Source organism: Microtus pennsylvanicus, chromosome 21 (genome assembly GCF_037038515.1).
Source record: "Microtus pennsylvanicus isolate mMicPen1 chromosome 21, mMicPen1.hap1, whole genome shotgun sequence".
Classification (NCBI taxonomy): Eukaryota; Metazoa; Chordata; class Mammalia; order Rodentia; family Cricetidae; genus Microtus; species Microtus pennsylvanicus.
This window is the reverse complement of record NC_134599.1, coordinates 35,152,448-35,166,165: the sequence shown is the minus strand read 5'-3', so window position 1 is coordinate 35,166,165 and position 13,718 is coordinate 35,152,448. Positions and strand designations below refer to the sequence as shown.

General features: G+C 52.5%; 1 protein-coding gene across 6 annotated transcripts in view; it reads right to left on the bottom strand.

Moving 5' to 3' along the window:
* The window catches only part of Ttc7a (tetratricopeptide repeat domain 7A), a 106,386-nt gene that overhangs the window by 47,009 nt on the left and 45,659 nt on the right, over positions 1–13,718 (bottom strand). For 5 of the 6 annotated variants that reach the window (XM_075955596.1, XM_075955597.1, XM_075955595.1 and 2 more), the window contains 3 exons: positions 8,930–9,067; positions 8,369–8,452; positions 3,947–4,051 (listed from right to left, as the gene is read on the bottom strand). In XM_075955596.1, coding sequence (XP_075811711.1) covers positions 3,947–4,051; positions 8,369–8,452; positions 8,930–9,067 — 327 coding nt within the window. The remainder of the gene's footprint in view (positions 1–3,946; positions 4,052–8,368; positions 8,453–8,929; positions 9,068–13,718) is intronic. The other variant, XM_075955594.1, reaches the window with a different exon arrangement.

The window sequence follows — 13,718 nt, the reverse complement described above, 5'->3', positions numbered from 1 at the left end:
GACAGCAAAGATGAGCACCTTGCTTGGACTCCATTCCTTTGAGGTTATCTTGTGGGCCTCAGTTCCCTCTTCTGTAAAATGGGGACAGCAGTGTCACCCTCAGAGGGCGGCTGGGAGATGAAGACCAGCGATTACATGTAATATACACACATGCCACAATTACTGCACATATATGTGTATATAGGTATATATTAATCACGCATCATCACGCTGGAAAATCTGCAAGTGGCATCAACGGAATCCAAAGGAGATGCTAGTCCTGCCTGCCTTTTGTCTGTGGGCCTGGCTGTTCTTAGAAAAGTGTGATTGCACCGGACAGGCAGGCGCCGGCCAGAACTGCCAGTCAGCTGCTCAGGTTCATGTCACCAACCAGATCTGAGGTTGAGGGTACACCTCAACCACCCCTCACTCACCCCTTGCATAGGTGATACTACATCAGAATATTTTCCACTCTATTATCTTATGATATATTCCCTTTTTTTTCTTCCTACGTGTTCTATTCTACAACCTTTGATCCACAATCTGAAAATGCTGTTTTAATCTGACTGTTCTCAGCCGCCCAACACTATTTCTACCAAGTTCCCTTGCCAGCTTTTCCTGCTGGGGACGTCAGGTCCTCCTGGAGGCTGTTGTCTCTGCCACCAGCTCAGACTGTGGCATGAGGTCCTCTTTCTTACCAAATACACCTAGATGAGGAGTTCCCAGTGTCTCCTCCCTCACCCCACTATGGTACTGTCTTGAAATGCCCTCACTCAGAGCATCCAGGTGAGCTTGCCTTGGCCACCTAGGGAAGGTCCTCCCTCCCTGCCCCTGTTTCTGAACAGCCTGAGGCCTGACAACCACATCATAGCACCACGGCAGGTTAGGAGGCATGGGGAGTTTGTGTGATATCCCCACCTCCACGGTCAGCCATTCAGCCAGCAGTACATCTGTGACCCTTGCCCTCAGGCTGGCTGAGGGCTTCATGGCTGCCCTCTGCACTTTCTTGGTTTTCTCCTCCCTGACGCTTGGGAAGCGCACTACACTAGTAGTACAGGGAACTTTCCTTCGTAAGTAAGAAAACACTCTGTGCCTTCCCAAGTCCCTTGGTATCCGAGGCTTTCCTAATTTGGTCCCTGCACAGCAGACTCAGCTGAGTTGGCACACTTGCTGGGGCTCGGGGCCGCCTGCCATCGCGGAATGAGGGACAGCCTCGTTCACCTGCACTCAGCAAAGAGGGTGCCACCTCTGGCCCTCCATCCACTCTCTTCCCAATGACTGGAGAGAGCCCTCTATTCAGAGACTGCAGGATTCTGCTGACAGACCTCCAGTTCTCCTGAGCCCCTTCCTGTGGGCCTGGAACTACTTTGTGGAAATGTGCTTTTTCCCTCCTTTTCTTCAAGGAGTAACAGGTACTTTCTAACTTCTGTAAGCTGGTGGCGAGAGAGCTGGCGTTCTTCCTTGCTTTGTGAGCAATCCATCTTCCTGGATTTGGAAGAATGAAAGCAAAAGCACCCTTCCTAAGTGCTCACTACTGTGAAGGTACTGAGAAGAATAACGGCATCCATTTGTCATATAGCTGCAAAGGGCCATGCAGACACACACCATTTCCTAAGGCTCACCCCCTTTTAGGGAACATGCCAGCTCCCAGATTATAGATGAGGAAACTGAGGCACAAGGAGAGTGAATCACTCCCTCAAAGTCACACAAGCTAGTGAGTAAGGTAGACCACAGGACTTGAACCCTATCTGTTCTCCAAGCTGATGCTCTTTCCAGTACCATGCTGCCCCGTTGGGTGATATGAAGCCCGAGACACACAATACAAGTCTCTGCAAGATGAGTTCACCTACGTCTGATTTCCCCTTTTCACACCAGCTGTCTGTGTGGCATACAATATACAAGCATGCCCTGCCCTCTGTGACTCCTGAAGGGGTTCCAACTTTCTAAAATAAATCAGTTTCAAATAACTGTGTTTGGAGGGATCCAAGAAAATACCTACATTGTCTTTTCTATCTGCTCCCCAGATTTGCCTTGTGGCTAGAGTGCAAGGCAAAGGAAGTGAGGAAGCACTTAATCGGAAACAAAGCCCACACCAGGCAAGGTCACAGTGAAGGACAGAGTTCCTGGAGGGCAGGGGCACTCACCAGCATTGCCCACTGGCCTCAGGAAAAGACAGAGCTATGCCTTGGAGAAGCACAGAGGGTCATACCACAGTTCAATCCACATCCAGGGTGAGTACAAACCAGACTTTATGAGCTCCAAGAATGGGTCTGGGAAGATGGCTCAGCAGTTAAGAGCACTGGCTGCGCTTCTAGAGGGTCTTGGTTAGATTCCCAGAGCCTACAAGGTGGCTCAAACCTTCTGTAACTCCAATCCCAGAGGATCTGATCCCCTCTTCTGACTTTTGTGGGCATTACACACACATGGTGCACAGACACACATGCAGGGGAAAACATTTAGTCACTTAAAATAAAAACAAAGGAAAACTAATTTTAGGAAAAGAGGAGGGGGTCCAGGGGAGGCATCTAAGTCTCCAGCAGCTCGCCCTCATCCCCGTTTACCTGCAGAGCCTTGTTCCCACCTGCGTCTGACTCCCCATCAAAGTTTGACCAGGTCAATACTCAGACTATTCTCAGCCCCGGGTACCAGCCCGCCTCTCTCCCCTCTTCTGATGACAAGTCTGCATGTTTAAGCTTCCTTTTGGGCTTTTCTATTTATGTTGTCATTGATTACTTTGCTCCTAACTCATCTGATTTCAATTTGGACTGATTTGATCCTAATTTTATTACCATGTAATCTGAATGCACATAATCACTGTAATTATGCTACAGAGGGAAACAGCTCCTCCATGGTGGGAAGATCTAAATTTAGGGCTTCCTGGCAAGGGCACCAGTGGCTGGGTGGACTCTCAGCTCCTTGGAGCTGGCAGCTTGGGGGAGCACATATGCCCTCCCCAGCCCTGCTTCCAGAGACATGGGGTATTTTAGGCTTCAGCTAAGGGATAAGCCCAAGGCTTCCTCTCAGAAGTCTTGGAATAAGAAGGAGTCTGATCTGGGGATTGGGTAAGCGCCCTCTGCACCTTTAGCTCCCAGCACTCTTTGCTGCAGAGGTTTGGCTTGGTACTCTACAGGCTGCAGCTGCATGCCACCTACAACAGAGTGGGTGCTTGCTGTGGATCCAGAATGCAGAGGAAGGAATGGGGGCTACTTTGCCTGTTGGAGAGGATATGTGGGGTACAAGATGACAAGTGAGAGGGACAAGGAACTCGTTCTGTGTCACTCAGAACATAGGAGGAGGACTCTCCCTTTCATCGGGAAGCTGATCTGGATAGTTACCAGTAGAGATAATATTACAGCAGTACTCCCTAGGAGCCAGTGCCCTGGGTCTGAGCTCACCAGAGACCTGGGGCTCAGGGCTCAGGGCTCGTTTTTCTCACCGTTTCAAGCTACTGGTCTTCCGAAGGCACCTTCATGAGCCCCTAGTAAAGACTATCAGCTCAGAAGTTACCAGTTGAGGTGCAGTCCCCTAAAAGCCGCCTCGGTAGAGTGTGGGGAGCAGACGGCAGGACCGGGGAAAGAAGCCTCAGGGTGCAACAGAACAAAGAAGGGACTGCAAGGAGGCCATCTTTGTTTGTCTCAGGTTAGGGCTGAGTTTGACCCCTCCCCTTCTCTATTAACTATGACGTCATCTGAAGTCCCTTTTCTAATAGGCTGGTCTAGGTAACGGAGGTCTTGCCTACCACCCCGACCACTTTCCATTTGTTGGACTCTCTGGAGACCCCATTTCCAAGGGCCATGCTGTCAAGATCAAGGTTGGTGGGTCCTCAGAAACTCTCCTCCTGGTCCTACACGAAGGTGGCACCCTTTCTTCTATTGCAAACATTCCCCACCTTATCCCCCTTGCTGGGGTCCTCCCCAGGAGGTTTTGAATCTGGGCCCTGCTTGCTCTACCCCCACAGCTCACTCACCCAGTGCAGGGACCCAATGCAGACCTTGGCAGCCATCAGGGGCACTGTGGGGTTCGAGGGCTGCAGCTTCATGCATTCCCGGAGCAGCGACACGGCGTAGGCTGACTGCGGAAGCAAGAGCAGGGAACACCATCACTTGACCACCCTAGGTGCCCATGCCCTCATGGGCAGTTCTCCCAGCAGACCTTTCCTTCTGAGAACCAGGAGGAGAACCCAGTGGGAGGAGTCCAGGTCACAGTCTCTGCAGGCAAGTCCTTCTCTGAGTTTCGTTTCCCTCCTTTGGAGAATAGAGGCCATGAACCTCACCCTCTGGAGATGTGACAAGCGCTAACATTAATACTGAACAGAGCCTTTCCAAAAAGAATTCAGATCAGAACCAGAAAGATTTGAGAACTAGACAGGGGCTCCCTAAACCTGTACTCAGAGGGGAAAGCTGGTGACAGGACTGGACAGGTGTATAAAGGCTGGGAAGAAGGCGAGGAGGTGGGAGGGCCAGAGAGAACCTTCAGACAAAAGCCCACGGGGCTTCAGGACTCAACCAGAATTTGCTGAGGACAGGTGGGGAAAGGCCAGAAGGGAAGGGCATCCAGGGCCAGACAGGTGAGCCATCTATACCAAGAGGAATGCCAGCTAATACCCCAGATCTTATAAACGTCCCAGGCAGTCTTTCCTAAGTCAGGGGCTGCCAAGAGAACCTGCAGGCTGAACCTAGCCCACTGTTTGTTTCTGTGAATAAGGTCTACTTGGAACTCACGCCTGTTTATATGCTATCTGTGCCTGCTGCAAGATACCACACTGGTGGAAAGGCTGAGAGAGACCGGCTATTAATAGTCAGAACTGACTGCCCGACCCTGCGGAAAGTCTGCTAACTTCTCTATGAGAGCGTTGGGTTTTCACAGCATCCCCACCAGATGGGCAGCTTTACAGCCGAGAAAAGAGAGAGGCTGGCAGGCAGACAGTTTGTTCAAAGTCACATAGCCCGAGAATGACCAGGCAAGGGTCTGAACACAGCCTGGACCTAACTCTTCACCACCACCCTGTGTGGCCTCCATGGTGATGACCTTGGCCAGAGGAAGCTGGTTTCCTGGAGAGAGGTAGGGGGTGTTTGTGCGTGTGTGCTTGTGTGAGCATGTGCGTGTGTGAATGGGTAGTCTGGAACCTTCTGCTTTCTGAACCCAACACTTTCTGAGGGAACCCCAGCATTCACTGTCCTGGCACGTAAGGTGATCCTCAGGTGTGTGTCACAGGTCAATCACCAAGTCCTGGGTCCTACTGTGAGCTGAGCTCCTCCCTTTAACTTAGCCTCCTCCTTCCCTAGCAACTCTGGGGGTGCCACTAAGGAACAGAGGGTGCTGGCAGGCTCCTCTGCCTGCAGAAAGATATGATTGGAATGTATGCATCCCCCGCCTCCAGCTCACCTCTCCGTTTCCCACCATCTATGGAAGAACGTTCTTCCACCCAGTCTCACAGTCTCCGTGGGCTCTCATGGAGCTATGGCTTGCACACATTCTGAGTGTGTTCTCCAAGAATCCGTATGTCGGAACTTGAACCTGAGTGGTTATCCCTGAGAAGTGATGGTGTCTAGTGGAACCTGGTTAGGCCATTGTGTGCACTAAAAGGACTGGCCATCTTTCTCATCAGTTCTTACAGGGGTTGGTATAAAGTGAGCATGACTCGCTCTTCTCCGCCTGGCTCTGTGTCTTGCTCTACAGTGTCTCCCACTTGCACACACTCCTGCCACGTCACCCACCTTGAGGTCTTCACCAGAACCAAGCCAGTGTGGGTACCCTGTCCTTGAGCTGCAAAACTATGAGGCCAATAAGCTTCTTAGCATTATAAATTCTTCTACCTCGGCTGCTTTATTAAACGTAACAGAAAATAGACCAATGAGGTTAATGAAGGTATCTTCATTCAGGGCCTGTACTGGCCTCAGTACTGGGCTGGGGTGATAGAGTCAGATGAGAAGGTAGATGAGACCCTTAAGGAGGTCACAGAAAGCAGGGAAACAGGAGGGACAGATGCCCAAATCCCTATCATTCTAACAGTAAGAGAGGACAGGACAAGCACAAGAAAGGGCCAGAAAATGACAGGCCCACAGCGAGCACCCAGCTTCGTGAGAGCTGCCAGGCCCCACCTCCTCCTCAGAGTCCCTCTCCTGGAAATGCCACACTGTGTCCCTTACCACTGTCCCTCCACCCGCACACCCCAGGAAGCCTCAGGCTTCTCCTCAGCTTTCCTTAGGCTGCTGACCTTTGCATCCCGGATTCTCTAGTCCTGACCCTCCATAGTCCACCCACTCCTTCCCACCCCACCCCTTCCCACCCCACCCCCATGCAGACCAAAAAACACTGCTATTTAAGGAGCCGTCTGAGGACCCAGCAGTAGGAGCAGCCGGCTTCTTTTTTTCCCCCTGTCATGCTGGTTACCTAGCAACACAGCCACTGCAACTGCCGCATGGAGACTGAGAGAGGGAACGACCTAAATCACGCTACAGAACTGTGGTTCCTGTGGGGTGAAACACCAGGCATATTTCTATCTCCCCAACCGCACCTTCTGGAAGGTACAGAACCTGGATTCCCATTTTGGGGCTCAGCAAAGGCAAGCTCTGGTCACTCCTCTGAAGTCTGCCAGGGCAGTCAGGCAAATGGTTTTGGCATGCAGGATTCCCAGGGGGCAGTTGGAGAATGCCTTCCTTACACAACAATCTCACAGTGCACCAAGTGCATGGATGGGTGGAGCCTCACATATATGGAACTCACTGACCACTCCAGCGCCCTATGCCTACCTTGTGGGAGCACGAAGGGACCAGAGTAGGGAATGACTTCCCAAAGGCCAGATGCCAAGCTGCCTAAACCACTTAGGGTCCAGCTTCTCCATAAGGAGGTGGAAGACTCCTCAAGTCCCAGACAATCATGATGCCTTTTCCTGAGGCTGGAGCCTCCAGGAACTCCCTCAAAATTCAAGCTAACTTCCATGGATAGTTTTGTTTTTGGTTTTATTTGTTTGTTTTTGATTTTTAAAGGGGGTAGCTTTAAAATAAAACCCACAGAACAGTGTGCATTGCTCTAGGCCTTTCTTCTTCTCCTCTGCTATTCTAAGGCTAATGGTGTTTCCTGTTTGGGGGAGGCAGGAAGAAGTTGCTTAATGCTGCTGTGTGTGGAGGATCCGCCTAAGTTCCAGCCACACCTTCCCAGCCTCCCGTCAGTAACCTAGTTAGTCACCTAGGTATTAACAGGCTGCTGCCTTCAAGTCCTACACACCTACTCCCCTTGGTTCACGCTGCCCCCTCTGCCTGGAGTTCTGCTCTTCTCCTGCCTGGTGCTCGGGAGTGCCTCTAATCCTGCTGGGCCAGCCCTGTCTATATTCTCAATTCTCCTTAAAATCTGATAGCACTCGCTGGGCAGAGCCAGTAGGTCATGCTGTGACTTCAAGGTGCTCTGGGAGGTGGCCCACGTGATAACCAGCAAAGGATGCTCAAGGAGACTCCCCACTGGTTCTGCTGTGCTCCCAGCCTGCCCTGGCAGTCTGACTGCGGCACCTGGTTCTCCCCCCTCCCCCTCCCCGCCAGGCCCTGGCCTGTCTCACTGCAGAGACCCAGGGCTGCCTGGCACTCCTTCATCTGTGGAGGCGGCACTGGCACACTAGAAGGGCCCTCCTCAGAGACGGCTGTGGGGCTAGAAATGGAATATGGCACAGATGGGCCAGGGGACGAGGGATTCCCTCAGCCCCATGCAAGGGCCCTGGGTATTTACAGCTCTTGGAACCATCTGCAAGCTCATGGCACCTTATTTCCTGCATTCATAGCATCCTCAGCCCCATCTCCCTCGGCCCCCAGCTCCGGAAAGGTTTTCCTTTCGTGTCGCTGCTTAAAATAGAGGCTTACATAAGTGTAGTTCTGATCTGAGAGAAAATCAGGGGTGCTGGAGCAGGGGCCCGGCAGATGGAGGGCGAATGCCTACCTTGGTGCCGTGTGCTCTGGGCAGTGCTGGCCTTTTCTGCTGTTCCCACCCAGGTACTGCTAACCACCACACAGTCTCCCCTACAGGTTCCCGTGTGTGTCGTTGCTACTCCACTCCACCGCATATCTCTCCTTCCACCTCACAGGCAGGGCTCTCTGGGGCAGGAACAGCTTTCCTCTCTCCCAGAGCCACACCAGATGGGCTACGATGACCTCGTGGTGGACCGTAAGAAGAGAGAAGCATCTAAACTCATACCTGCATGCGGGCAAACTGGTCATCACTAGCACGCATTACTTAGGGCCTTCCCCATCCATGCTCATAGACAGTCATAGCAATACCGGGTCAGTTCCCAGTCAACACAAATCTCTCCAACATCTAGCTCTGAGAAGCCCCTGGGAGGGACCAGAGGTTTCTCAGAACCCATAGAAGGCGTAACCCCCACCCCCACAGCCCTGGGCCTTACCTTCCCACAAGCTACCATGGAGAGGGCCACTTGGTACCAAAGGTGAAATTCTCCAAATGCATACTTCATGGCTCGCTCTAGGCACTGAGGAGGAAGAAGTGGTCAGCACTGGCCCCCTCCTTGACAGGGTAACCATTCCCCTCACTGCCTTCAGAGAGCTGCAGGAAACACAGGGGTGATCCAGTCCCTGCCACGGCATGCTGAGTTGTACCTAGTCCTCTCTTCCCACCTCATAACGCAGGAATGATTTCAGAGGGCCATTTTGATAGGCAAATGAAACCAGATTTGTGAAAATGTTTTGAAAGAACACAACCCAACAAAAATAACAAGTAGTGTTGATTATCATGGGTAGTGGTAGGGCTCTCCACTTTTTGCGTGTATCAACTCATCTATTCTTCCTAACCTCACGGAGGTGAGGTCTCTAATAACTCCCATTCCACAGATAATGGATCTGTGACTGAGGCTAGGGGGACATGCCATGGTCACTAGCCAAAGCCAGTAAAAGGCAGGCCAGCCTGAGCAGAGAGTGGGAAGTGAGGAAGGCTGGGCAGCTGACCCTACCTCAGAAAGCATGGCGTACTGGCCCCGCCTGCCCAGGGTGATGCTCAGGAGGTCATAGATGGCTGAAGCATTCTGCAAGCTCACTCTCCGGTCCTCCTCCTGCTCTGGTGCCCGACTCAGTACCACGTCCCGAGTAGCCTGCGGGTGGAATGCAGGTGAGGACCTAGCATCACGGGGCCCATATTGCAAAGCCACTCACTGTCCCATTTCACTGCTCTTACAAGCCAAGTAACTGACCACACTCTCAGAAATGCCCTCTCCTAACCCCACAAAGCTCTCTCCAAAGACAGAAAACCCACGGTCCAGGTGTGTGTGCGGGGTGTCATCCTAAGGCTCAGGGTCCTGAAGTTGCAAGGACAGTGCCATGGCCTCCTGCCTTTCATCTGAATGTGACACCTGCTGACACTCAGAACCCCCCACCCCACTTCACTTCAAACATACATCATCAATGCTCTCTCTCATTAACACTCAGTCTTCCTTCTTCCAAAACCTAAGAGTCACTACTCAGTGACCAGCAGAGCACCAAGCGGTGGTGGCACATGCCTTTAATCCCAGCACTCTGGGAGGCAGAGGCAGGCGGATCTCTGTGAATTTGAGGCCAGCCTGGTCTACAGAGTGAGTTCCAGGACAGCCAGGGCTACACAGAGAAACCCTGTCTCAAAAAAAAAAAACAAAGATAGATAGATAGATAGATAGATAGATAGATAGATAGATAGATAGATAGATAGAGCTACACAAAGAAACCCTCAAAAACCCAAAAAGAAAAACATAAATAAATAAATAAATAGCTGCCAAGCAGGAACATCTACAAAGCAGGGGTCTGAAATGACTCTCATACATTCTCGGGACTGTGCTTGGCAAAGCTGGGCTCTGGCCCCACATGCTTGCTGATGACCCCAGCATGCTCCTCTCTGACCCCTCTCCTTCTGCCAAAGGAGTCCTAGTCTAGCATCCTCCCTCCCTGAGACTGCTCTGCTCCCAACTGGCTGTCAGCCAAGGACTGGCCTGCTAGATAGAAAAAAAGGAGCTATTGGCCCTGAAACCTACATATACTACCAACTCCAAGGTCCCATCCTGCTCACCAGTGCTCCTCACTGCCTCCTGCACAGAGCCCCACCCTCCCTCCTGTAGGGAAGGCGCAGGAGCTACCCTGGGCCAGAGGGTGAGGAGACACAAGCCCCATTGCTTGTAGGCTCTGGGCTAAAATGGGCTCCTTTAGAGGCTCCTATTAGCTAACAGGTCTGCTAGCCCCAAAGAACAATCCACTTAGGGGCATCTGAGGCAGGGAGACAAAGTGGGGGCAATGGATCTGGACAGCTGCCTCTTCAGCCACGATTGTGATAGGTGTTCCTCCTCCTCAAGAAACACAGATGGCCAAGGAGGGGATGCCTGGGCTAGAATGCCAGGAACGGCAGGAAATCCTCACAAAGATCAATGCTAGAGCCAACCTGATAAACGGAGCCAGGAACTGCAAGCAGCGAAGGCAGGGAAAGCGCCAAGAAATCCCTCTCCCTCCCAGAGAGTTCCACCCACACAGCCACGTGGGAACACAGCCACGCTCCGTCCCTCACACTATACCTCCCCACTCCTCCACCTCCAGCAGCAGCTCTTGGCTCCAGGCACCCAATGGGGACCGTGGGTGAGTAGGCTTCTCCAGGCAGCAGAGGGAAAGGAAGGAGGGGACAAGACCGGAGATGCAGAAGGGGGCTACGGGACGCATCTGTGCATTCCTACGACTTTTGGTAGGAGGAAGAAATCAGGATGGAAGGGATAGACCAGGTATTCTGTAGGGGTGGCTTCTCTTGAGGTAGAGGGAGCCTTGCTGGACACATTCCGAGGACTGAGAAACCTTCCCTGCACAGAAGCCATGTTGGGAGAGGGATAGTGAGAACGAACCATCACCGCTTCCCTCAGGGTTACACTTAAACTCCTTTCTCTGGCTGCCTCCTACCTGACTCTTCAGCAGCCACCCAGCATGCCCTGCTGTTTCCCATCTTCAAGGCTCGCCTGAGTTTGGTCACTTTGCAGTTCTCCATATCAGCCTGCTGGCAACTCCCAACTCAGAGGGCTGTAGCCAACCTACCCCTCTGCTTCACGGGCATAACCTGGGCCCCAGCAGTCCTGGCTGGCTCATCACCCCTTGTAGCGGGGCATGCCATTTCTAGACTGAGCTCCTTGAACCCAGAGCTTCATAAATCCACCATTGTGGAATGAGCAATACCCCAGGAAGACGGCTCTGGGCTGGCACAAAAACCCCTTCTTTGTCTACCCTAGACCTTGCCCTCCAAGAGGACAGGCCTCTGGGTGTGTCTGGTGGAAAGGAGGGGTGGATTTTCAGAACTGAGTGTCATTAGAGCAAATGAAACCTAAGACGGGGCAAGTCCTCCACATGACCTGGCCACTTAAGAGCGTGCTCTTACGGGTCCTTGGTGCTTTTGTACGAGGGGCGAACATGGTTCCCACTGGACAGCCTGAAGTAGATGTCTGCCCAGCTTTTGGCATGGCTTTGTGGGCAGGGTTACAAGAAAAAAAAAAGTTGGGCTAGTGTTGGTTGCTGGGCAGTGCCTGTGTATGTAACCATGGTAATGGGTTAGGGTGGGGAAACTGGAGCAGAAAAAAAAAAAGGAAGTCTTAGGGCTGGCTAGTTAGCCACAAAAGAGCATGGATTCGTGTGTGGCTCAGGAGCCAGAACAAACCTCAGAGGCAGGGGGCACCACCACTAGGTTTACCAGCTCTCCCCAGAGGCGCCCCAGCCTTCCCATCCCTCTTCCCTGGGCTCACACAGGCCCACAGGCTTCCCAGGGAGCCCGTCCACTCAGTCCTAACCACACTCTTTCCTTTTCCTGTGCGCACCGACGGCCTCAGACGCCCGCTTTCATCAGACAACCCCAGACCAGTGCAGTGTGGTGAACGCACTTGTTAGAGTAAATACAAGCCCCTGAGCTGGCTCTAGGCTCTCCCCACTGCCCCCAACTGTCCCCTGTGCTGTTCGTGGGATAAAGGTGAGTATTCTCCCTGGGTTTTCTCCCTACCCATCCTGCCTACTTTGGGCACTGCTTTGGGCTGTCCTGTGAGAGCGAACCATGCTCCCCTCTGTACCAAAGCCCTAAGGACCCACAGGAGTGCACCCTCACTGCTGTGACCTTGACCTTGCCCTTGGTTCCCACTGTGGGATGATCTGCCCTCAGAAGCCAGATAGGACTCCCAGGGGCTTTCCTACTCCTCCCCTTTGTCCCTCTGGTGCCTCTCCCAGAAGAACCTGATTCAGACTAGATCTTTCGGATTGTCAAGAGACTAGCCACACTCTCTCAGGACTCACCACTGCTCTTTGGACAAATGTCCTCCCTGAGACAAAAATGGGAATCCTCCTTTCCTTCAGCAGGCACAACCCTTGCTGAGGCACCCTCCCTAGGTGCATGACCTTCTCGGAAAGAGAATTCTCACACCATCAACTTATCTGGCCCATGAACCCTAAGGGCAGCGAAAGAAGTATAACCTTCCGAGGGGGGGGGGCTCTGAGTCTCCAGAGATGGACATCCAGAGCCAGTCCAGACTTGAGGCTTTCCTGAGCACCAGGTCAATTATCCTGGCAGTACCCAATCTCTGCCAGATGTGGCGCAGCTGGCATCTCTGCAGAGCCCCATCCTCCACTTAATCCTGGACCTAGATAGAGTCCCCGTCTAAGTGGGGGAAATGGAACACTTTCTAAGTGGCATCTGATTGTCCTCGTGCCCTCCTGCCCGGTCTCATCCTACTTTACGGAAGACCAAGGAAGGCGGAGGAAGACTAGGGGAGACTGGGGGAAACTGGGGGAGACTGTGGGAGGAGGCCAACACAGCTTTCTTCAGAGGGCAGAGACCCCACTGAAATCTGGACATCCTGGTGTCACCCTGGCTGCTTCCCTGGTTTCAGATTTCTCTCGGAACGTGCCTAGTCGTCTTGATCAATACTATCAGAGGCCTTGGGCTGGCTTTGCTGAAGAAGGAACCAAAGCAAAATGTGGACAGGGTCTCCCTGGTGAAGTCTTGGGTGCTGTCTCTTTGCAAGGAACAGGTTCCTGAAGGAAGATGCCCAGAGCCCTGCTCAGAGGTTTCACAGAGACAGCAGCCTCTCATCAAGCAAGCGAACCCGCCCCAAAAGTCACACCAGAAAGAAGGACCTAGGAAGCATCTGTGCCCAGTGATGCTCCCCTTCCCCGGAGGACACTGTCCTGGGCAGCTCCTGCTGGTTTCCCTGCTGGCAGACATGATTACCACCAGCTCTTGAGTTCACAGAGCCAAGAGCTTCCGTGCTCTGTGACAGGCTTCATCTACCCAGCGACACAGTCTTCCTATCACGGGTACTGAACCACCAGCTCTGAGCTGGCAGCCTTCTGCAGAGCAAGGCCTTGCATCACAGCAAAGCTGGTGCCAAAAGCTAGGACGCCGTGTGTCTCATCCGCCAGTCCCAAATGGAACCATGCCTAGGAAGCCCTTTTCTTTAAAATAGCAGACTAATGCCCTCAATCTCTCAACTAGATTAAAGCCTACACGTTTTCAAAGGCAACTGAGTCGGAATCAAAGCCTTTCCCGCCCCCAGGACAAAAACAAGCACTGAACAACCCAACGAGATAGCTTTGTATTTATTTTCTTATTTAATTCACCCAAACTCCTTCCGCAGAGGCCTTGGTAACTCCATCTTACAGATGAGCAAACAGGTTCACAGAGAGAGACTTTCGCTCAGCTATGAGTAACAAATACAAGAACCATGCTGCCAGGTGCCTGGTACCGAGTATAGTGCAGAACTAGTT